Raw genomic sequence first — 25,311 nt, forward strand, 5'->3', positions numbered from 1 at the left:
TTTTCCCTTGTTCTACAGCTTTTCTCTATTATTTTTTAAATTGTATGTATGCACGTTATGTACTCTCTACCCCCAAAGCGGGGTTTGAACTCATAACCCTGAGAGATCAAGAGTCTCCCGCTCCACCGACTGAGCAGCTGGGCGCCCCAAGCTTTTCTGTGCTTTTAAAGAAAGCATTAATAATCACAGCAGTTCTCCCAGAACACATCAACATAAAAGCTGCTACGTCCACGAGGCATGAACTGGCACAGGGATGGTACCTGTACTATTTACTCATCAGCCTCCTTGCTTCATTTGCTGTGGTGCCTCATCAGGCTCCCGATGGAGACAGACAAAAGCAGTGAACCTTCCCACACACAGAAGAAACATTTGTGAGAGTGGTTTTTTTTTACAAGTCTTTAATTTAAAAAACTCAAAAATATATAATCAAGCATTTTACATAATGCATACATTCTTAATATCTGCAGGTACGATAAATAACAGAAGGCAAAAGCAGATATACTGTATTGCTTCTCTTTGGCAAATCACCAATTATCACCCCCTGCAGAAACATATGATACATGTAAAAAAACAAAAAACAAAAAACAAACAAAAAAGCAATACCACGGTCTTAAAATTGTCCCTTAGTATAAACAACAAAATATTTAGCAATAATACAGTAGATGGACTTTTCAAATGGACTAAAATTTATAATACTTTACACCACGGGGTTAAAGTAGCAAGCTGGTTTCCAAAGTTAAGGCCCACAACAATAGTTATGGGGGCGGGGCCACGACAGGACACACACATCGTTTTCCTAGTTATAACCCTGGCTATGTCACATTCAAATTCTACCTCGTGGATAACGTTCCTAAGGAAAACAAAATCGTTTCCCTAGGGGTTTTACTTGTAGGTTGGAGGTCTGACCTCCACCCCCCAACCAAATTTGCATTTTTTAATGAGGAAATTCAGCTTTCTTCAGCCAATATTTACCATCTAACTCAGTGGCCCAGAATTTAAAAAAAAAAAAAAAAAAAAAAAAAATCCTTCCACTTTACAGCTAAGATATACATTGTGGATCTACTGAAGCAATATATACATGTTGGAACTAAAAGTTAAAAAAGCAAAGGGTCCATTCAACACATAGCAGCTTATATCTAAATATATACATGTATGTATATGTTTTCACAGTTAAACTTTAAAAAAAAATTTACATTTGATATGTTTGGAAATACTTCTCCTATAGTCTATAAATAATATTTTAATATGATCAAATGACCAAAATGCACTACAAGAATGTATCAAATTAAATAAATCTTCTAAACCTTGAAAAACAGATACTTGAAGTCAGTCAAGCTTGAGGTTTGTGTCACATGTGCTCGGTCAGTCCCTAGCACCAGGAAGACAGAGCCCTCTAAATGCGGTAGGAGAGAAACTCCAACACTTTGGAAGGAACTGGCAGCTCCTGGACTTCTTGGGTGGGCATCACTCTCCTGATTGACATACGACATAAATGTTGAAGGCTAGGGACTTGCCTTGGAGTGGCCCAAAAATACACACTTCCATCATGTGTCCTAAACAGAAACAAAAGAAATCATTAGCTCAGTCACACATGTACATGTATTTAAACATCCTACAACTCCAACAACTATCATTCAAAGCTGTGTATGAGAGTCATAAGCTACACATTAAAACCTAACTTAAAAATTTGATGTTTTTGTTTATTTTTGACAGAGAGAGAGAGAGAGAGAGAGAGAGAGAGAGAGAGAATGAATGAATGAATGCAAGCAGGGTAGGGGCAGAAAGAAAGGGAAACATGGAACCTGAAGCAGGCTCGAACTCACGAACCATGAGATCATGACCTGAGCCAAAGTCAGACACTTAACAGACTGAGCCACCCAGGTGCCCCCATGTTAAAACCTAATTAAGAAGACCTAACCAACGATCTCCTCTATGACAAAGTAACAGTAGTACAAAGAGCCCTTCTGGAAGATTTAATGACAATAAAATACTGGCTGCTTTGACCAAAAGCCACCTTAAATTGCCTCTTAAAGAGAATAGAAAATTCTATTTACCCAGCAGCTAAAACACTGCCATCAGTAGAAAAGGCACAGCAAAGACCATTGCTCAAAGGTGCAACTTGAACTGGATAATCTTCATCAATTCTCCAGAACCTCACCATTCTAGAAAGGAAATAAATTGTACAGTGAGTAACAGGAAATTTAAAGTAAAAGCAACTTCTATAATTCAGATACAAATGGCACTCTGTTCCAAGTCACAAAATACACACAACATGCACATATCACATCACTGCAGCAAGCAATTACTGTAACTTGTTTTATCAAATATTTTCTAGCCTATACCAATTGGTAATTTGGACCAACTGACACTTAAGAGACTATAATGCACGGCTACCTCTCCTTCCACGTATTCAGATCTGAAATGGTCACAACCGGAATCTTTCTCTTTACACTCAATTAATATCTGATCTGTTTTACTCTCTTTCCAAGGCATTAAAAAAAGCCTTTTCACATAGGTAGAGTGTGTCTACAAACAGCAGAGACCTGACATTCAAAATCTGAACAAACAGAAAAACAGTGACTGCTGGCCAAAAAACAAAAAACAAAAACCCCAAAAAACTCTCCCTGTACATTTGCTAATGTCCTGGAAAGATGATAATGAGTCACTTTCTGAATTTCTGAAACTGCTTACTGCTGCATCCTTGCACACTGCATGATAAAAGCATGAGAAAACGGAATGGCTGTATCTAGTTTCTGCTTTGTACCAATCAGCAGTGCATCTCGCTCGTGTGCCATCTCATCTTGTAGCCTCAACTGCAGTGGACACAAATCACCATTTTTACCATTTATTCCACTTTGAAAACGTCCTTCTGCTTCAACCTTTACAAGGTATTACTGAAAAAAAAATCTGTGGGCTCATTAAAAATCTCCCCAGGGGCGCCTGGGTGGCTCAGTCGGTTAAGCGGCCGACTTCGGCTCAGGTCATGATCTCGCGGTCCGTGAGTTCGAGCCCCGCGTCGGGCTCTGTGCTGACAGCTCAGAGCCTGGAGCCTGTTTTGGATTCTGTGTCTCCCTCTCTCTGACCCTCCCCCGTTCATGCTCTGTCTCTCTCTGTCTCAAAAATAAATAAACGTTAAAAAAAATTAAAAAAAAAAAAAAAAAATCTCCCCAGTTTGCTTACACTGGTTAACAAACAAGGCGCACAGGGAAGGCGTGCATTACCTTTAGTGCACCTGGATACGCTTCAGGCCAATATTTTTTTTTCTTTTTTAATGTTTTATTTATTTATTTTGAGAGAGAGAGAGAGGGAGAGAGAGGGAGGGAGGGAGGGAGGGAGGGAGAAGTGGGGATGGAGAAAGACAGAGAGAGAGACAGACAGACAGAATCCCAAACAGGCTCTATGCTGCCAGCACAGAGCCTGACACGGGGCTTGATCTCATCAACTGAGAGATCAAGACCTGAGTTCAGGCCAATGTTCTTTAAGACACACAACATCTCCCCAAGTCTTGTTTAGAGAAAGAGACATTAAAACCCACACTGCAGAAAGGCTTTTTTTTTTTTTAAGCTTTGAAAATGTTTTCATTAAGTAGAAAGATAAAAGGAAATCTTTAAAAGACAATAATAAATAGGTCAAATTGTAATTCACACACTTACTTATCATCAGCAAGGCTTGCAACATGCAGTCCATCATGACTAAAAGACACAGATCGTACCCATCGGTCATTTGCTCCTCCAGCAAATATTGGAGTAGGCGGGGGAAACAGGTGCCTGAGGTCAAATACATGTATTCAGTGGAAATGAGGGTCACTTCAAGAAGCAAAACTATCCAGGTACAGAGTACATCTGTCTTTGAATGTTTAAAGTGGCCTCAACGAACACAACTGAGGAGCCTGGGGAGAGCTGATAGATTCATATTCAATGAAAGGAACCTTAGAAGAATTACTAATCTCCTTTTTACAATGCGGTTTAAATCACTAAGATTAACTCCAACTTCAGTTTCAACTATTTTCCCTGACATAAAACTCTAAATATAATGACCACTTCTACAGAGTCATATGCTGTTACATGACAATAACACGATCTGTATCAAGACAGCCAAATTTATTTTTTGAATTTGTATCTACAGCTTTGCATTATTCAAGGACTTAAATAATACTGCAACTTAAAAATTATGGCAAAATGCAATTTTAGGTTCAACATGTTAGTGATTCCAATCATTCACGTAACTTCTTAAAAGCTATACGGACAGCCAGAGATGAATTACAGACTAAAATTGATGCATGCTGCACCCACCCAAATTCCATCAGAATGTCTCCAGTATGTGGATCCCAGATATATACTCGAGTATCATAAGATGCAGTAGCCAGCAATGCTCCATCAGGAGAAAAGTCACAAGCTACAACATCATGGTGATGTCCTTCTAGTTTCCGTATCATGGTATATTTATCCATATTCCAAAGGAAAACCTGCAATAAAAAGGCAAATGTTATAGCTTCCTTCAGACACACAGAGGACAAAATGGCACAACTTAAACTACAACTGCTACGCTTAATTAACATTACATTAAATTAAACATTATAAATTATGAATAATTAAAAGAATATGCTCAGTGTCATAGTCAGATTAAAATCAGTCTTTAAGTTAATTAAAGTAGACATGCAAATTCTATTTCAAATGTTTCTGTTAAATGTTAATTTAAAAATAAGCCTAAACGTAAAAAAGGCAATGCAATTTAACCTTAACCACAAAGTTATACTGAAATCCATTTATTCCAAAAACTAATTAACTAAAATATACAGAAGTAAATAGGGTTAAGTACTACAAACCCCCTTCTTTTTTTTTTTCCAGAAACTACCAAATTTTTAAAAAATATACAGACAGAAAATGTAATGTTAACAAATTGTTACTCCATTGGCATCTCCCTTTGAGATAATCACTTGTTTACAATAGGCTTGGGTCACCAACGTGAGCCTAGGAAGAGAAACAGATACTGCAAGCAAAGAGAATTTTCACAGCCAAATGAAATTTCTTTGGCAAACAACAAGGATGTTAAACCACATTATGAAATGAAAAAACTAATTTATGAAAATATTACAATTAACAACATGTCTGTGAATCAAGATTTGCCAATCTTATTTTTCCCAAACCGACCACAATCATTAGACATTTAAACTACAAAACATTTAAATTACTTTAGTACAAGTTTACATATACTTTTCAATTGTATAAGACCAGAACTTAGACTGTGCAGAATAGCTCTGAATAGGATTCGAACGTTTACTTCAGTCTAGTTACATTAAATGCGAGCTTGGAGGTTTAGAACGATCCTAATAAGACAATCTCTCCTTTGGAGTAAAGCAATCCTTTTTGCTACTTTTTTTTCTGCACAGACACAATACATTACTTCCAGAGAAAAATAAATACGAATTTTAAGTTGGATCAAAGACTTAAGGTATCTCTAACATCGCAAAGAATTCCAAAAAAATAGCACAGAGAAACCATCTGAACGCCAATGACATTACATTAAATTGGTTTCACATGTCAGACTCCCAATTCCTTGAGACCGGAAGATCAATTTACTTGGAGGAGTCAGTGGGTTTCACTGCGGGGGAAATTACTTTAAAAAAGAAAAAAAGAAAGAAAGAAAAGCAGAAAGTGGACATCGACCAGCACCTGTGTACGTACAGTACACCTTGCAGCCGAATGCAAGGTTACTTCATCCTACGGTAAAGGTCGCCCCCAGCCCGGTAGCCAGAGATGCCACTCTTTCTGCCCAGCTAACACCATTGTGCGCCTGTGTGCGAGTGGTGCCAGCATAACCTCAATCACACCAATATTGCTGCCACCACCTGTGACAGGGAAAGCAAGAAGCATATGGAAAACACACAGCCTAAAATAGCAATGTCAATATCTAGCTTTGTTCTTCTTATGATTTTTAAAGAACTGAATACTTTTTTTCTAAACTTCCAACATTTGCAACTATCATTTTAACATACTTCTTGGCTAAATAAAATGCATTTATAACCAGCCTCCCACCCCCCATTAACTCAGTGTATTGTGAATATCACATGTATTTGGACTTCAACAATTTTCATAAACATCTGAAGCTAAATAAGATCTCCTGCACTATACTAAGTCAGAGCTGGTAGACAACTAAAAGAGAGTTCATCAATAAGCATAACCCTCTCAAGTCACTTCATACTTAATCTGTCTACAGGTATGCTACGCAAGATAGACCATGTCAATTCATCTATAATTCACTCTAGACATATACGAGTGCTATTTTTATTATTAGATTTTTAAGTTACTTTTTTTCAGTTAAATGTCCAGGACCAGCTGGGACTCAAAACTTTTTAAACGGCAAACTGGACAAAAAAATAGAACAACAGAGAAGAAAATAATTAGCGGGAATGTCTTAACATTTGGACTAGATCTCTTCTATATCGCATAAACTTTCCTAGATCTTAGAAAAACATAAATTTGACATATCCCTTACTTTAAGAATATTACCTCTAACTAAAAGCAATCCAATTTCTCACTCCACAATCAGTAACTATATTTAATTTCCCTCATGCAAATTTTCCCCATCATGAAATAAAACATTTAAGATATTCATGACACCGAGCAGACTTAATAGGTTACTTAGATTTAAAGTGATTATGCACACATTATAATCCAATTCACAATGAATGTCCAAGAACTTTGATACATACTGCTTTACTGGCTCCCACTGAACACAGCATAGACGAGTCAGGAGAGAATGCACAGCTATACACCCAGTTCTGATGGCCCCTCAATACTTTCATCATGTTTCCTGAACAAAAAGAAATAACTGGTGTTAACCCCAGAGTTCACTTCCAAAGAGTAGCATTTCAAAAATGGCAGAATCACAGAATCGCAAGCTTCTACAGTGGCAGTGATTTATCTGTAACAGGGGTTGGACACTACACCAGTCGCCTGTCTTTGTCAAGTTCTACTGGAACACAATCATGCCCATCTGTTTCTGTTGTACTACAACAGCAGACGGAACTACAGCAGAGATGGCATGGTCCACAAGCCCAAGATATTTACCATCTGGCCCTTTAGGAAAAAGTCTCCTGACCCTTCATCTACGAAGACAGAATTAGTCTAAGCCCCTTATTCTACAAATGAAACAACTGCAACATTTCAAGGCTGAGACTTGAGAAACACCTTCAAAATACCTTTCATCCTTCTTCCTTTTTGATAACTACATTCCGCTCCAAAGCCCCCGTGCATTAGACCTAAAGCACACAACTATGTCTACGTAGATTTTAACTCTTAATTTTACAAATACCTACTGAATGTCTACTGTATGTCAGCCACTGAGGATACAGCTGTGAATAAGACAAAGTCCCTACTCTCTTGAGCTTACGGTTAGTTTACTGAGTCTATGTTCTTAAAACATATGCACACACTGAAAATGTATTGAGAAAGTAAGCAGTATTTAATATGCAAAACAAAATAAAAATTTAATTACTGTTACAACTGTTGAGAAATCTCTTCATCTCTCAACAGCTGAGCAGTCAGCAAATGATGAAATGCAGAGGAGGTCCGTCATGGTTTGGTAACATTAGCATATGATTTTTATCAGGCAATGGTTATTACCCATCAGCCGGAACGAGTCTCCAAACCTGAGGGTTTTGTCTCCCACTACATTTAAGTTGCAACACCTCTGAGCAAGACCTTGACCTCCAGCTTGAGGTTAGTAGAGCCCTAAAACATATTATTTAAGTATAAGGTGTTAGCCAAAACTGTAATCTCTTTCATTAACAGCTAAAAAGGGGGAAGAAATGCTCATCTCTGGTCCTCTCAAATAAGATAGAACTCTCCAACTCTGTAAGCACTGCAACTGACAAAGTTTCAGAAAAACTTGAGTAGTTAACACTAACATACCTTTTATTATATTGGAGAGCAAGTCTTTTACTTTTGATAATTTGTTACTTAACCTATCCAACTTACTATTATGCTTATTAGCATTTAGGTATTACAGATTCCAGTGTATAAATCATATTTTAATCTATATTTGATTTGATTACTAAATTATGTGTCTGTAACTTCAAAATCTACTTAATTTTTTGCTAAGCAAATGAAGGAAGTTAATAACCTTCCCTAAGATGAAAGAAATAAACCAACACAGACCAGTTCATACAAAATCCTAAAACTGACCCAGATTTTGTCCTCAAATCGTTGATACAGATCTGTGTGGTTAGTTTCTGAATAATATGTTGTTCAGAGTAACTGCTGGCTCCTATTCTGGATTACATTTATGGTTTTGCTCGATCTACACAGAGAAAGGGACCAAATGATTAGAGAAAAGGAAACTTTGATCGTATGCCACTTTGAAAGTTGAATGCCCTAGATGATCGCCACCTCTCCAGAAACTCATTATGTTTCACAGGCTGGAAAAAAGACATACCATCATCTTTCAGGTCCCACACTCTCAGAGTTTTGTCTCTTGAAGCTGATACAAGGATCAAGCTCCCATCTGGAGCAAAAGTTAAATCTCTGACCACTTCAGTATGATCCACCAAGTTAAGGAGGAGTTTTCCTAAATGCAATGGAAAAGGGGAAAAAGACAATGTTAGTAATTTTATCAGCTTCTATTTTTTTAAAATAGGGCTCTTCACCATTAAAAAAAAAATCTAAAGTAGAAATCCTTGGCACCTCCTTAGTTTATCAAGTGTAAGGTGACTTATTAGCACTTTTACTATCACCTTTAAAGAGTCTCTATTTTTATACTGTTTTAAAATGGATTATTTCCAGGAAAGCAAAGCCTAAATTTTTTAGGGAAGTTTAAAGGGAATTCCTGAAGTGTAAATCAGTTAATTTACTCAGTTAATTTACTATCAGGAAAGCTTAATTATCATTTTTAATCTTTGTAGAGTATGATTTTAAATATAAAGTCAAAATTTCCCTTGGCTTTGGATTACTAACAGAATGTCAAGCTCCCCAGAAGATAAATGTTATCAAATAACCATCTAAATTTTCAAAAATAATCAGTGAAAAAATGTACTTGAAAGAGTTTTGTTTTCTATGAAAATCTATGTGCTTTCCTTAAGTTTTTTTTTCAAGAATCCAATCAAATTTACTGACTCATTATCCTCACTCAATATTGGTATCACTTGCCGTGTTCTACCGTATTGTTTTAATGCTCATTTAAAAAAACCTTCAAATTTTTGAGTACATACTATCAGTCAGAAACTGTGTTAGTTAACAATACGTTCACTTTTAATTGCCTAAAGAATTTAACTTCAACCTATCTAGTTAAACTTCAGATAAAATGTCACTAAAACCTTCCAAAGGTTAGACAATGATTGCTGAAACCAGATTTGCCTTGAAAGCCTCCAAGCTATCACTGAAAAAGTATATAAGAAAACACCCTGCTATTTGAGTCATAAACTAAATTACTAGTTTATAAATGATAATTAACTAAATGTTCCTTATACATGCCCTTTTCTGCTGTAATATTCTCTGAAGAGTGATCAAGCAGTGAGAACTCTATTTTCTTAAATTAAAACCACGAGCTGAAGATGATATTCAGGCCAATTATAAAGACACACTCATAGCATCAATACTTGCTTTTCAGTAAGTTAAAATCCTCAAATCACATCTTCTAGTGCCTAGAGATGCCCTGCATCATAAAACAATCAGGTTTGCTTTTAAAACTATGGCTCTGTACCTGTATATACATCCCATATTTTGATACGCCCGTTGTTTAATCCTGTGGCAAGGAGTAGCTGATCTTGTCCAAATCTGAATCGATGCCATTCTATATTGACACAACGACTCTGTTTTTCTGGAACTGAAGATCCAAAAGCAAGACTCCAGACTATGTCACCACAGTCTATAATATGTTCACGAGGCTTATTTTTCTGAGCACCATCACTGTTTTGTCTTGACAATCTCAAACTGCTTGAATTGGTGATATTCTTGGTGCCATGCAAGAGACTGAGGGGAAAAAAAGGTCAGACTGAAATCTAGTTATTATTTACTCTGAACTTCTATAGATACTAAATAATGACAAATGTTTGCTAAAATAACTTCAGCATTATTTGTCACAGTGACACTGAATAACAATAGACTCCTATAGATGAGAAGGGGGAAAGCTGCTATTAGTCACAAGGGTGTGACCAAATAAAATCAGATCAAAAGAAATTCTCAGTTGCTAAAAAAGACTAAATTCAACAATAATCAATTTATAATTTATTTGTTTCAAAATTTTCCTCAAAACCACTCTGTCTATTAGGACTCCTTTAGCTAACCTAAAACGAGTATAAACAAGCGAAACACAAAACAAAAACCTGATAATTATAAAACTGACACCAGAAAATTACCTTAAAAATAACCCATAATAATCAGTAGTTTCCCATACCCTCTAGACCTAAAGCAATATGTAACTATGACACTAATGAATATAACTATGAAGGTCAAGTAGACACAAAAAGCAGGGAGAGATTAAATTTAGTATATGATACATCTTAGAAAAACTTTTAACAAAAATACTGAAACTCAAATAAATCCAAGCAGAGGAATTTTAAGTACATAAGAAGTAATTACATGATCAATTACATGTACCACTGTTATCTAATAAAATGTTGTGAAATCCGAAAAGTGTCACATAGCAAAGGTCACCTGCCCTAGCACAACACAAGGTATACACTACCAAGGAACCATGATTCTGGTTTTTAATACACATATTCTACACTGTATAAGGTCAGATAATTCTTCCTACAAATTTTCCAATACATATATCCAGCTTATGATTAAGACACATTTATAATAGTCTACCAAGGAAAAACTTATGTTATCAATATCTTTTTATTACTCCACACACAGAAAATAGTAAATCCTACCAAGAGATACAAAATACAAAATACAAAAAAGGAAAGAGTCTTACAAGTTCTTAAGGCACTGGGACCACGGAACAAGCTTTACTGTACGATGTCCTTGTGACCAAGCAAAGTATGAACCATCTGGAGCAAAAGCAACAGTCCAATTTTCACGACCACATTTCTTGTCAAAAGGAGCCGCTGGAGCTAAAAGTTCACCTATAGTACGTGATCTCACTAAAAGAAAAACACATATATATAGGATGTCACATATAACCAACAATGGAGACTGCCTCCATATTAATTTGAGACTCTCCACTCCGTTGAGCTTCTATGCAGACAAGGTATAAGGAGCTCTGCTTTCTACCATCTGAAGGGAGACCCTTGGTGTGAAGACCCTTTAATGGTAACAACTACCTTCAAGTTTTGATAAAATGATTTTCCAACATTTCTTCACCCGAAAGCTTTTTTAGAAAGCTTCAATAAAAAAACTGGTTAAGTGATAATAATGTAATATATCAGAGCTAACAATTACTAAGTCCTGACTTTTGCATTGCCTTAGGTTTTCAGCAAATTGCTAACATTTAAAATACAACAGACTAGGGATGCCTGGGTGGCTCAGTTGGTTGAGCATCTGACTCTTGATTTCGGCTCAGGTCGTGGGATTGAGCCCCACATTGCGCTCTACACTGAGCATGGAGCCTGCTTAGGATTCTGTTCTCTGTCTCTGTCTCCCTCTGTCCCTCTCCACTGCTATTGGGCACGCTCCTCTCTAAAACAAAAAAATAAAAATAAAATAAAATGCAACAGACTAAACAAACTTACCCAAAAGTTTGTAGCTTTCAAAAATCACAAACCACTATAAAATACAGTATTATATCATTACTCAAAGGAAAGCTCTATTAAATGGTCTATTTAAATGTGAATATTCTTTTTTTTCAGGACCACATCACAAAAATCACACAAAAAACCTCCAGAACTAGAAGGGACTTATAGGTTTAGTATAACCTCCCAACTAGTGCTTTAAAATGCTTTACATTCGTGGGGCGCCTGGGTGGCTCAGTCGGTTGGACGTACGACTTCAGCTCATGTGATGATCTCACAGTTCATCAGTTTGGGCCTCACATTGGGCTCTGCGAGGAAAGCTTAGAGCCTGGAGCCTGCTTTAGATTCTGTGCCCCTCTCTCTCCCTCCTCCCCAACTTGTGCTTGCCCGAAAGAAAGAAAGAAAGAAAGAAAGAAAGAAAGAAAGAAAGAAAGAAAGGAAGGAAGGAAATGCATTACATTTGTGATTCTCAAATAGTGGTCCTCAAGCATATTACTAGTGGTCACAAACTGACCTCAAATTGGAAATAATTCTTTTGGTTTTCAAGGACAAATTTCATATATTTTAAGTTTAGTTAAGAGTACTTCAAATTAGCATTCGTAACAAAAACTGGCATATTACCAGAGTACACAGAGAATTTTTGTTCTGCATTTAACAAGAAGCATGATCAAAAAGCTCTTCCTGTTCATGTGTGCACGCAAATTTGGCCAGAATTTCCTCAATTTGAGGAAAAGAATCTTTATCAGTGTATCACCAATGCTCTCTTGGATTGGTCTTGATTTCAAATTTTGCTACTCTCCCTTTTTAGGTATAAATTATTACCAGTTTTGTTTCCCTATTTTGTGATTGGTTGTCTGGTCAACACAGTGTATTTTTAGGCTTTTGGTTTAAACTTCCCAGCAACTAAACTACATATATCCTTATAAAGGGGTGCCTGGGCGGCCCAGTAAGGTGAGTGTCTAACTCTGGATTTCAGCTCAGGTCATGATCTCACAGTTTGTGGGATGGAGCAATAGCACAGAGCCTGCTTGGGATTCTCTCTCTTCCTCTCAAAATAAATACACTTAGAAAGCAAAACAAAAAAAACCCCTACTTCTACTTATTGCTAGAGCAGACTTACACATACAACCCCCTCAAATGTATTCATTCAGGTGTCACTTCATGTCTCAATGCGTGCTCTGCCAATAGCCAGTGGAGCACCTGGTATATGACAGGTGACCAGTAAATATTTATTGAATGAATATGAAAGCATATGTAGAAGTTACCATTCTTACTGATTTCAATGTTTCCTTGCCCAAGTCTTTGATACATTTGCCCACGAACTATGGTTTAAAAAGTAAAACAAAACTGGGGTGCCTGGGTGGCTCAGTTGGTTGGGCGTCCGACTTCAGCTCAGGTCATGATCTCATGGTCCATGAGTTCGAGCCCCGCATCGGACTCTGTGCTGACAGCTCAGAGCCTGGAGCCTGCTTCAGATTCTGTGTCTCCCTCTCTCTCTGACGCTCCCCCATTCATGCTCTGTCTCTCTCTGTCTCAAAAATAAATAAACATTAAAAAAAAAAAAATTAAAAAAAAAAAAAAAGTAAAACAAAACTGAGACCAAATTTTCTAAGATATTCATAAATATGAATGCCTAAAAAGGCTTCTTCTATTTTTGTGCAGCCGACATTACCAAAAACTTCCCTTTTAATAACTCAAAAACCTTCCTCTTTGCTACTCATCCACTCAGTCCTGACTGTGACCTAAGAGAATGAGTTTAATCCTCTCTCACATGATAGTCATATATTGAAGACAGCCATGACATCAGCAACTAAATCTTTTCACCAGGCTAAACTCCACAGGCCTTTCAATCATTCCTTAGATTACATGGTTTCAAGTCCATTTCCCACCTTCGCCTTCATCACTTCTCTGGATAAACTGCAGTTAGTTATGGTCCTCATAAAAGTGGCACCCAGAACGAAACACTATACTTTAGGTGTGGTTGAATCAAAGCAGCAGAACCCCCATCTACCCCTGCCTCGATTGTATCAATACAGCATAAGGTGACATTAATTTCACAGGCAGTTGTAGGACTTTCTTAATACAAAATCCACAAACCAGTGACCCTCATATGCCTGCACAATGATTTTTCTTTTCTCTTTTCTTTTCTTTCTTCTTCTTCTTTTTTTTTTTTTGAAACATACAAGTGATTTGTGAAAGGGCTTGCTGCTGCTTATATTCCTCCAAGCCCACAGTCATACTTGGACATCTCACCACAGTAGTTCATTGTTGCCTGGACCCTGAATTTGCAACTGCTGCCTAAATCCTCCCTTATAACTTAGGTTTCTGTTTAATCATACCTATCTTTAAAAAAATCCATAAATTTTAGGAGGAAAAATGAAAGTTCACAAATAAGGGAAGAAAATTTTATTTACTTTTTTTATTTAAAAAATTTTTTTCTCTATTTTTGAGAGAGAGACAGAGTGCAAGCAGGGGAGGGGCAGAGAGAGAGAAGGAGACACAGAATCCAAAGCAGGCTCCCGGCTCTGAGCTGTCAGCACAGAACCCAATATGGGGCCAGAACGTGTGAACTGTGAGATCATGACCGACTAAGTCACACAAGTGCCCCAAGAAACGAGTTTTAAAATTCAACTGGGGAAAAAAAAATTCAACCAAAAAATCCAAACATTATCGTAAAGAGAAAGTCCCTGGCTAAATTCGATGAGTATACTCGTGTTAACTCAAACAACAGAGGACTGGCCCTTGCATTCAACTTCAAAAACATCTGGTTAATTAGACTATACCTCACCACTCCTTTGGCAAGCATAAGCAAGACTAACTTTCCCACAAAAGACTCATTTCTTTTTGTCCATATTTTAAGATCACTCTATTTTTCTTTTACCTTGCTGACAATCACAAAACTCCTCTTGTATAAAGGCTGGAAATTAACAACTAAAAAACTGGTTCAAATAACAAAGACCATGAAATAATAAGTGAATTTATTCTTAAATATTCAGAAATTCAAGAAATGGGGTCACTATTTTTTTTTAAGTTTATTTATTTAGAGAGCTTGTGAATATGTGCATGCGCGCAAGCAAGAGACAGAGAGAGGGAGAATGAGGATCCCAAGCAGGCTGTGCACTGCCTGGAGAAGCCCAATGCGGGGATTCGATCCCACCAATCCTGAGATCATGACCTGAGCCGAAATCTAGAATCAGATGCTCAACCAACTGAGCTACCCAGGCGCCCCTGGGGTCACTATTTTAAAACTGCCAAATAAACAGCTGCCATAATGTCACGAGTATTATATGAATAATTACCTTGGTGTTTCCTTGCTTGTTAACAGGCATATTAAATGATCTTTGCATCAAATGATTCAAGCACTGGTTTAAATATTATCAAGTAGCACAAGGTTGTAATGAAGTGCTTTAAAAAATGTTTTTAGGTTAAATCTTTATTATCTGCATCTGTTTAATGTTAGTATCCTAAGAAATCCATGATTTAATGACTTTATATAAGGGAAAAGCTGCCTGTCCTGGGAATTCAGCCATAAAATACAAAACTATATTATCTGTACAGTAGTAGTAACACACTGAGTCACTGCTGAACCAAGCGAACCAGATTTAGCTCCTTCTTCACATTCCTCCCTGCAATTTCAAAACCAGAAAGGGAGGATCTGTGGTAGTGCCTTGTGAAAGAGGGCAGTAGCTCCAGGCACTCACTCCCTGTCACATCGCACTTCTTTAATCACTCAAGGAATCTTGCCTCTTCTTTCAGTACTTGAGAAACCAAAGAGCTATAATTAATACCCAAGAAAAAAGGGGAAAAGTTAAGTCCTTACTGATAGATACAGAGCTACACGGAGATAGGAGTGTTTAACTCTGTATCCAAACGGTACTTCAAAAGAAAGAAACAAAGAAACAAAAACTGGGTTTTTAAAAAAAGCTTAAGAAAAGGCCAAAGTTCTTTTAGATATTTGGCACTTAGCTAGTAATATTATATTATATCCAGGAAATAACACTGGGACCTAACTAAATATGCAAAAATTTTAAGTGAAAAGGCTGCTTAGTGGATGGTTCTACCTTATGCACGTATGCTCAGAAGCTCTATCCATCCCTTAGGAGAGGACTGGAAAGTTTTCAATATAGTTCATCAAGATGAAGTAAAACACAGATAAATGAAAGATAAATCTGTGATATTATGGGGGCGGGGGTGCAGCCCACTGGACTAAGAATAAGAACTTCTGAGTTCTCTGTTCCACTTCAGGACCTACTTAATAGACTTAAAGCACAGTTAAAATAAAAATGGGGCATGGATTTTGTTTCCTCTGTATATCTAAAATAGTTATTAAAACCAGAGTTAAAGTCCCCTCCTAACCTGCCATTCGACCTTATCTCTAAGAGAACAAAAGTCCAGAATTCTAAGATAGCAGTCTCTAGATGTAAAAATTCAACCCACACACAGGACAGAGGGGCCTTTTGGCTATTTCAGCTTCTCCCTTTCTCTAGAAATACCTCCTCCATCTATTTTAAGGCATCCATTTAGCCGACGAACGGAGAAATGCAAAGGCTCTCTGCTAAGTAGCCACCTCCAATTTTCATCTACTTTATTTTTTATAATTTTTTTACTTATTTTTTTTTTTTTTGAGTAATCTACAGACCCAACATGGGGGCTCCAACTCATGACCCCAAGATCCAGTCACATGCTCCACCCACTGAGCCAGCCAGGCGCCCCACCAATTTTCACTTCATTAACACTGTAAGTTCAGTTTTTGGTTTTTTTTTTTTTTTTTTTAAATAAAAACTGGACATATTTAAGGCGTATAACGTGACCTGGTAAGTTCGGTGTTTACTAGGCATATCAATCAATGCACAGCACCAACTCCCCCCGTTAGTTGTTCCCGTTACTTTACCCCAAGAGAGAATTTAAACGTGAGGTGCTTTGAACCGAGCCGCCACACAACCTTCAGTGTCTACTGCGCAGACCTCAGTGCGGCAGGGCTAGTCTCCAGTCCCGTTTTGAGGCAGCCTTTGCAGGCTGCGCTTTCATCCAACAGCTTTTTCTCGCTCACTCCACCCAACCATTCAGCTCCTCCCTGCTCCTCAGTGTAGGAAAGATAATTGAGTCTCCTCCCCTGAACCCGCCGCCTTTCTTAACGCCAGGCCATTTTTTTTTTTTTTTTAAAACACTGCTTTTTCCAGGCTGATAGCACCTCTTCGGTCGCATTTCTCCTTTAAGAGTGGTTGATACACATGAGGACCCCTCCCCTTCCATTACAGCTCAGAACACACAAGTTTACTTTTCCCGTCGTAAATTTCGAGTCCCCGAGACTCGCCCAGCACTCGCCTATCCTATCCACTAGACGCCCCAGTCGTCCAGCCTAGAGACAGGTTGATGGCAGTGCGGAGACCTCCTTAGAGGAAACTGGGTCCCCAGGGGTGGGTGCCGCCCCCGGCCACACGGTCACTAGGGCCCTCGGCGCCCAGGTTTCCCTGGACCCTAAGTTCTGCCCACTGCCTCCCGCCGAGCCATCAACGCTGACCCCATTTACCCCTCGGCGACACCCAACAGCGGGGCCGCTTCCTTCCTCTTCGCTCCAGGGCTTGGCCCCGGCTCACCCGACTTCCCTCTGACTCCGAGACTGTTCCTCCTCTAGGGACTCCCTGCCTCTCCGCAACCCCCGCGGGCTCACCAGCACCCCTCACCCCCCCCCCCCCCCCGTCCCATTCCTCACCGATCTCTTTCTCGTTGACCCTCGGGGGAAAGCTGGCCATCTATGGGGCACCGTCTGATTCCGGGGGCGCGATGCGGACGCAACGACAGAGAAGGGATCCGCGAACGTTGAGGGGCGTGACGCGGGATCGGTCCCTCCCGGACCGGGGGACGGAGGGGAGGGGCGGGGGCGGTGGCGGCAGCCTCTGCCGACTGCCCCGGGAAAGCTCCGGAAGGCTTCGGACCAAACTACGGAGTCAAACACAGACAATAGACCCCGCTCCCTGCCTCAAGCCTACGGACCAAGACACTTCCTCCGACGCCGCCAACGGCAAACCAGACACTGGAGACAAAATGGCGGGCGGCGCGGGAGATAGCAGGGCGGCGCGGGCGGGGTCTCGTGACGTCGCCACCCGAGCTCCCGCCCCCCGACGCTCGGGACGTGACGGCCTGGTCTCGGCGCCCCGCCCTGTTTCTGTGAGGAACCACCAGCCAGGACAGGAAGAGGGGAGAGGCTGAAGCGGAGCAGGGGCTGCATCCCCGGCCTAGGCGAGGCTGGATTGCTGAGGAGGAGCTGTGCGTCCGGCTGGGTCTCGTTCCATCCCCACCCCCAGCCCCGGGACCGGAGCATTGTCTGTGTATCTAAGTTGAAGTACCTTGGAAAAGGCAAGCGGAGAAGTTTATAATACACGTTAGCCCAACGCTTAAAGACGGCATGGAATTGGGGCGCCTGGCTGGCTCAGACCATGTGACTGGATCTCAGGGCCGATTTCAGGGCTGTGAGTTCAAGCCCCACGTCGGGTGTGGACCCTATTTTAAAAAAAAAAAAAGTGGAATTTACACTGACTGAACCGAAAAGAATAAAAAAGACGTTTAAGGTTTTAACCCGATTCGGCCACCTCCCCAGTCCCCACGTGTTTGATGCAAAAAAAAAAACAAACAAACAAAAAACGAGAATGAACATCATCGCTGCGCCCCAGCCTTGCGGGAGCCGTCGTCCCGACGTGGGCGGCGGGTGTTTGCCCGGGCCGAGGTCCCACCCCGCCCCGGGGCCTCCCTGCGCTGCCTTCGTGTTGGCGGGTCAGGCACCCCCGCGGCTTCGCCGGGCGGGTGGTCGGCGCGGTCCCGGCCTCAGCGGAGACAGACCCCGCCCTGTCAGCTCACCCCGAGGTCTGGGCCTTCTGGAGGCTGCTAGCTATTCACACAGCAGGGCTGATGAAAGTGTCGGTCTGCCAGAGCCACGTTGGTTCCTGATCACAAATGACACAATCGCATTGTGCTGGGCCCTTCTCTGCACTCTCTCAACCTTGTTCCAACGGAGGACATCTAAGCCTGGGAATTTCAAATATGTGGCAGATACTGATGGGAGAGAGGAGCTGCCTTAGTCAAACTCTTTTGAGAAATGTCAAATGACAACAAAAGGCAAGACTACTTTTTCTTTGCGTGACAATTCTTCCAACAGTGAAATGTTGAATAGCAGGTAAAAGAAAGCACCCCCCACCACCACCACCACCACCGCCGCTTTTCTTTTCGTTAACCTACTTATGGACGGCTTACCCTGTGCCAGGCACGGGAGGAGGGGGGCGGGGGGGGGGCTAGTTGTTGAGTATTTAGAGTAGAACAAAAGAAAAAAATTATTAAAAAAAATTTTTTTAATGTGTTTTTCTTTTTGAGAGAGAGAGTGCAAGTTGGGGAAGGGCAGAGAGAGAGGAGATACAGAATCCAAAGCAGGCTCCAGGTTCTGAGCTGTCAGCACAGAGCCCGTTGTGGGGCTTGGACCCATGAACTGTGAGATCATGACCTGAGCTGAAGTCAGATGCTCAACCCACTGAGCGTCCCAGGTGCCCCCAGTGTAATTATACCTCTTAAGGGTGTGATTTTTCTGCGGTATTTGCTTATGCTGACAGGGGGGGTACCTGAGTATAAAAGATGGGGAGCAATAATTATTATGTTCTTTTGTTCAAAGAGAATAAATATAACCATGCAGATGTAAATAATTAGAATTTAGGAGTAGATTACACTATAAAATTTTGTGTCTTGCCTTTTTTTCTTTCCTATTCTAAATTATTTTCCTATATTGATAAACACACACACACACACACACACACACACACACACACACACACACACACACACACAACTTTGTACCACATCATTGTAGGTAAACATAACTTCATTTGGAGTGGACTTTTCCCCTTCCTCCCCCAGAATACATACTATTTAATAGCATGGAAAGGTGGGCTTCTTCCGTAATTAACTTTTCATTACTCATATGGACATTGTAGGTATATTTCCCTCGATGTCATGAATATGTCCAGTTCACAATTGTGGACTGTTTTTAGAGAATACGTACTCATCCCAGGTTAGAGTAATTCAAATGGCTGCAGTTATGTATCTACACTGGTCTCCAAAGTTACAGACAAACTTCTTAAATCAGCTTTAAATTGGGGAGGATTCCTACAGGATCTTATTTCAGAACCTGTATCTTGGTGAGAGTAGAAGTATCCCCTTCCGGGGCGCCTGGGTGGCTCAGTCCGTTGAGCGGCCGACTTCGGCTCAGGTCATGATCTCGCGGTCCGTGAGTTCGAGCCCCGCGTCGGGCTCTGTGCTGATGGCTCAGAGCCTGGAGCCTGTTTCAGATTCTGTGTCCGCCTCTCTCTGACCCTCCCCCGTTCATGCTCTGTCTCTCTCTGTCTCAAAAATAAATAAACGTTAAAAAAAAAATTAAAAAAAAAAAAAAAGAAGTATCCCCTTCCTACAACTAAAAGGAAGCAATATTTACTTAGAGCAACAACCAAACGTGACTAAGAGTTAAAAACAAACAAACAAACAAAAAAAAACAAAAAACAGGGGCCCCTGGGTGGCCTAGTTGGTTAAGCTTCCAACTGTTGATTTCAGCTCAGGTCATGATCTCATGGTTCATGGGTTTGAGACCTGCGGCAGGCTCTGCATTGACAGCTCAGAATCTGTCTGGGGTTCTCTCTCTCCCTCTCTCTCTGCCTCCCTCCCCAACTTCCAGCTCTCACGTGCCTGCTGTCTCTCTCAAAATAAATAAATAAACTTAAAAAAAAAACAACCAAGAACTGATAAATTGTACAATAGGGGTTTGAAGCTTACCACCACCACCAGGAAAGGAGAAAAACAAAAAAACCAACATCAAAATGCCAAATATTTTATTGTTCCCTAGTGTGGTTAAATGTCAGAGATGAAAAAGATTACCATAGTTTTTTGACTCTGTAATGGTCATGACCAAAAAAAAAAAAAAAAAAGTTAACAGCAGTTTGGAAAGCCTGCATTGTTGAAGCAATAGGAGAGTTGCTCATTTGCTTGTTTGTTTTTGCTTTTTGGACCTCTCAACTATTACTCTAGGCTAAGCCTGAGAATTCATCCAAGTTTATTCGGTGCTTGGGTGCTAGGTAAGGAGTTTCAAATCATGGGATTTGTGGAGTTGAATCTGGGATTCTAGACGGAGAATGTGGAATTTGCTCCGGATTTAGCTAGACAAGCATAATTTATACACATCAACATGGGCATCAATAAGCAGAATAGTAATAGATACATCTAAAAATGTGAAGCATGCTGGGAAAATGATCGGAGCCAGAGGAAAATCCTGCAGGCAACTGCTTTTGGCCGTGGTAGTCTTGCTGGGGACAAAACGTCTAATAGCATTCCCAGTTTTACCTTATCTTAGTTTTCACTCTTCCTTCTGATTTCACAGTGTGGTATGAGCAGAATGTTAGCAGCGAGTTTTCAAAGATGTATAATTTGATCTTAGTTTACAACTATACCCAGAATGGCTCAAAAGTGTGGGAAATGGTACAGCCATATAGATGTTTCCACATCTGTGAGCCAGAATGCTCCTGGCAGCTTATAGGAAACTATTGTATTATATCTAAAAGGGTAAGCAGGAGGCCCCTTCTCTGGTGTTCTGTAGAGTTCCCTACTCTTGTTGCTGAGCCTGCCCAGCTCCATCTACTACTTTCTCTTCTTACCCCCAAACTCCGGGCACTTACACGCAGGCTGTGTCCTTTAGCTCAGTCCTCGACCTTCAGGGGAAATCTGTGTAAAATGGAATATTCCATGCCATGATGGAGATTTTCCTCCTATCAATCATTTTTCTCTTCCTCTAATAGAACTTTGCATTTTTATTTTTCTAAGTGTTTCTGCCTGTGACCATTCCAGACATTAGGAGGGGAAGAAAAGTACCCTTCACCAACTGCACAAAATGCAAGGATTTCTCTTCCTTGTCCCCCTCTCTATTCTCTTGTTTCTTGTTGGGGAAATTCTTCCTGAGTCCTCCTATTTCCAGTTGCCTGGCTTTAGGGACAGCCAGATTTTTAGTCCGCTGTTTCTCCCGTCTGGTGGAGGGCAATGACATCAGTTGGAATTTGAGACTTTTTCCATGGACCCCAGAGAGTCCTGCGGAGAGCTCCCAGGCTGTCTCCACTGGAGCCTCTGGCCCCTGTCTGACGGTCTTGCCCTTGTGTGATGGATTTGAACGCAGGATCTTCCTACGGATGCCTTGACTTTGCTGGTTAACAGGTCAGGGCTTTTTTAGGTCAAGGAACTTCTGGCTGATCTTCAACACACTGCCACGTCCCTGATTTTATTCTCTTCCACGTTGTTTTACTTTCCGAATTTGTTTTTTCCTTTCTGTGAAATGAAAACTCTTGATATAATGGAAATGTTTCATTTTCTTGACTTGGATTTATAGGTTTCTTAGGGCCATGACCTTTTTATATCTTAGAAAGATTTTTAGGACTTGGCACATGGTTGATATTCAGTAAATGTTTGTTGAACGGAATGAAATTGTATCTTTCATCTACCTTCCTCATAGGGTGTTGGAGATTAATTTAGAAAGCAGGTATTCCTGTGAATGTCTTTAGAAAAATGAAGGGAAATCCAATTAGAAAGTTTGCTAGTAGGAAAGTTCAAAGGTTGAGGTAATTTTAGATGGAAACCAATAAAAAAACCTATTGTGTGAATTTGCTTATTAGTTTTACATGAGATAATAAGTGTAATGAAGAGATTGTCCCCAATATATAGTTAGGAATCTTTAAGACTGAGCATTTATTTTTTGTTTGTTTTGTTTTTGTTTTTTAAATATTTATCTATTTATTTTGAGAGAGAGAGAGAAAGAGTACACACACATGCGAGTAGGGGAGACACAGAGAAAGAGGGGGAGAGAGAGTCTCAAGCAGGCTCTGTGCTGTCAGTGCAGAGCCCAAAGTGGGACTCGACCCCACAAACTGAGCAATTATGACCTCAGCCGAAATCAAGAGTCAGACGATTAACTGACCTGAGCCACCCAGCTGCCCAAAGACTAAGCATTTAAACAAATTTTCAGAGGCACAGAATCATTTTCAGACTCCCAGCTTCGAGGCGTATTGGTGATGAAACCGATGTCCAATTGTACAAATGACTCCCTCACATTCGGACAACTAGGTGGTGGGAAAATGGGGATGAGACCCAGTTCTGCCCATAAGAACCCAGCTCTTTTTCCAGGCGCCTCGGTGACTCAGTTGGTTGAGTGGAGTCCGACTCCTGATTTCAGCTCAGGTCATGATCTCAGGGTTGTGAGATCAATCCTGGAGTTGGGCTCTGCATTAAGTGTGGAACCTGCTTGGGATTCTCTCTCTCCTTCTCCCTCTGCCCCTCCCCTGCTCTCGAGCACTCTCTCTCTTTCTCTCAAAAAATAAAAATAAGTAAACTTTAAAAAATCTAAAAGAGCCCAGCACTTTTTCTCTTGCACTGTAGCTCTTTTAGCAGGGTGTAGTTATTAGTATACATTCCATCTCCCCCAAAAGTTAATGGAAGACAGAGGTCATATCTTTTTTTCATCTTGCTCTTTATAGAAGATAAAAGGTATAACACCCGACAAATGTGGCTCCCAAATGGTAGGTGCTCAGTGAACTCCCTTCAAATTAAATTCTTACCTGGTGAAATGTGATTCTTCTTGGCCACATGTTCATTCTTTATTTACCTTTATTTATCGTTAAATATTTGTTTATTGCCTGGTATGTACCGAATACCATGCTAATATTTAAATGAGAGTTAAAATGCAGATCTCCATGTAGCTTTGAGTCTATATTAAAATGTTACTGTGAGGTGTTAAATATCTCAGAAAGGAAAGGAAGTGAATTCTCAGCTGGTCTATTTCCTTTTTATAGGTTCATTTGCATTTCATAGAATTTTAGTGCTAAAGGGAACTTAAGGTTACTTAAGATCATGTTGTCAGGAAGTGACGAAGGGCTAGAATGAATGTCATTGTCTCCCTCAAAATCCAATATTTTTTCTGTGACAAAGAATTCCTTTCTTTCTTTTGCATTTTGGTGGGTTTTCTTGTTTGTTTTGTTTTGTTTTTGTTTTTTGAGAGACAGTGCGGGGAGGGGGAGAGGAAAAGAGAGAATCTTAAGTAGGCTCCACACCCAGCTAGGAATGCAACACAGGGCTTGAACTCACGACCTTGAGATCAAGACCTCAGCGTATATCAAGAGTCAGAGGCTTAGTGCTCGCTTCAGCAGCACACACACTTCTCTACAGAGAAGATAGCAAAAAAAAAAAAAAAAAAAAAAAGAGTCAGAAGCTTAAGCATTGAGCCACCCAGGCATCTCTCTCTCTTGCATTTTTGGAATAACATAAGCATTAGTTGCACTTATGAGTGTCAATAAAACGGAGATCCACGTTTCTTCTGCATTAGATGTCAAAATGCCTGAAGGAGGGGTATGGAGTGAATAGAAAAGGAACACAGAGCAATGGATTCTTAGCCAAAAGAACTCAAAATGCTGTAATTATGTCCTGCAAATTAGAGGATATTAGAGCCACAAGGATCCTTAGAACCCGCTTAAGCAAGCCCTGTTAGTTTCCAGGTGAAGATGCTGAGGCCCAGAGAGGTTAAAGAGACTTCATCAAAGTCATACAGTAAGTTGCTAGAATCCTGATACAGTAAGTAATTAGAATCCTGATATCCTAATTCCCAATCCACAAGGCCAGTATTTCCTAAATTTCAGTCATTTGCAAACTACATTTCAACTTGTCTGAATCCACCTACCATCTGTGTTAGTACTTAATATTTTTGTCAATTTATTCTTTATAATTAAAATTTTTCTTGGGGAGCCTGGGTGGCTCAGTCGTTAAGCAACTGACTTCCGCTCAGATCATGATCTTGCGGTTCATGGGTTGGAGCCCCGCATCAGGCTCTGTGCTGACAGCTCAGGGCCTGGAGCCTGCTTTGGATTCTGTGTCTCCCTTTCTCTCTGTCTGTCCATCCCCTGCTCATGCTCTGTCTTTCTCTCTCTCTCTCTCTCAAAAATAAATAACAAAACATTGAACAAATTTTTAAAAATTCTAATATGAACTATATTTTCATACTCCAATTTGTTTTAAAAAGAAAATGTGTTTATTGCCTAAACTTATAGTAATCTGGATATCAAAGATCAATCTTTTCTTGAGGTAAAATTAAATATGCCTCATGGAGTTGTTCCTATGGAAATTGGATGGCCAAAGGAAGATTTGAGGATTGAGAACCAAAAACTAATTCAAATGCTTAATTATTCTAAGTGACACTATCACAAGATCCAAATAAATATGGAAGAGGGAGGAAAAGCTTTAGTTAAGTTGAAAAAAAAAAAATGAACAGACAGGTCAGAGATTTTGGATGGCTACAATGCGTCTTTCCTTCCCATGGTATGACCTCCTCCCTAGGAGGCATTGCATTTGGAATATTAATACTTGTTGGTCTGATATTCTGTCTGTATGTCATTTGTAGAAGTCATTGCATGTGCCAGAAAAATAAGAAAATTTTGCTAGCCCAGATGTTCCAAATACCCTCCCTTTATTTGGGAACTCTGGATCGACCTCTGAACCTGTCCTGACTGCCATACTTGTGACAGCGTCCCCTGTCAGCAGGAAGCAGTAAAGATCGGTCATTGTCCCGATTCCTAAAG

At 40.0% G+C, this 25,311-nt stretch overlaps 1 protein-coding gene and 1 long non-coding RNA gene across 3 annotated transcripts in view; one reads left to right on the forward strand and one right to left on the reverse strand.

Annotated features, from left to right (window-relative positions):
- Positions 1-378: 378 nt before the first annotated feature.
- Positions 379-17,727, reverse strand: WSB1 (WD repeat and SOCS box containing 1). Of its 2 annotated transcripts, XM_019423843.2 has the most exons (9): positions 17,388-17,727; positions 10,918-11,086; positions 9,700-9,968; positions 8,437-8,568; positions 6,713-6,813; positions 4,293-4,465; positions 3,654-3,767; positions 2,055-2,162; positions 379-1,553 (listed from the first exon to the last, which is right to left on the reverse strand). In XM_019423843.2, the coding sequence occupies exons 1-9, from the start codon at positions 17,425-17,427 to the stop codon at positions 1,394-1,396; spliced, it is 1,266 nt and encodes a 421-aa protein (XP_019279388.1). In that variant the 5' UTR covers positions 17,428-17,727; the 3' UTR covers positions 379-1,393. The 2 variants fall into 2 exon arrangements, with proteins under 2 accessions (XP_019279388.1, XP_019279389.1); XM_019423844.2 differs by lacking the exons at positions 379-1,553; positions 2,055-2,162; positions 3,654-3,767; positions 4,293-4,465 and adding an exon at positions 4,750-5,848.
- A 1,024-nt stretch (positions 17,728-18,751) lies between these two features.
- Positions 18,752-25,311, forward strand: part of LOC109251883 (uncharacterized) — a 40,991-nt gene continuing 34,431 nt past the window's right edge. Inside the window, exon 1 of the long non-coding RNA XR_002073751.2 lies at positions 18,752-18,845. This is a non-coding gene — a long non-coding RNA (uncharacterized LOC109251883). The remainder of the gene's footprint in view (positions 18,846-25,311) is intronic.

The sequence above is a fragment of the Panthera pardus genome, unplaced genomic scaffold (genome assembly GCF_024362965.1).
Source record: "Panthera pardus isolate Hobbes unplaced genomic scaffold, ASM2436296v1 HiC_scaffold_3, whole genome shotgun sequence".
Classification (NCBI taxonomy): domain Eukaryota; kingdom Metazoa; phylum Chordata; class Mammalia; order Carnivora; family Felidae; genus Panthera; species Panthera pardus.

Excerpts from the sequence above, each read along its gene's own strand:
- WSB1 (XM_019423843.2), bottom strand. The coding sequence starts at position 17,427 with ATGGCCAGCTTTCCCCCGAGGGTCAACGAGAAAGAGATCG. Across the intron at positions 11,087-17,387 it reads GGTCAACGAGAAAGAGATCG|TGAGATCACGTACTATAGGT; the intron begins GTGAGGAATGGG and ends TTTTTCTTTTAG. Across the intron at positions 2,163-3,653 it reads GCAAGCCTTGCTGATGATAA|AATGGTGAGGTTCTGGAGAA; the intron begins GTAAGTGTGTGA and ends TTTCCTTTCTAG.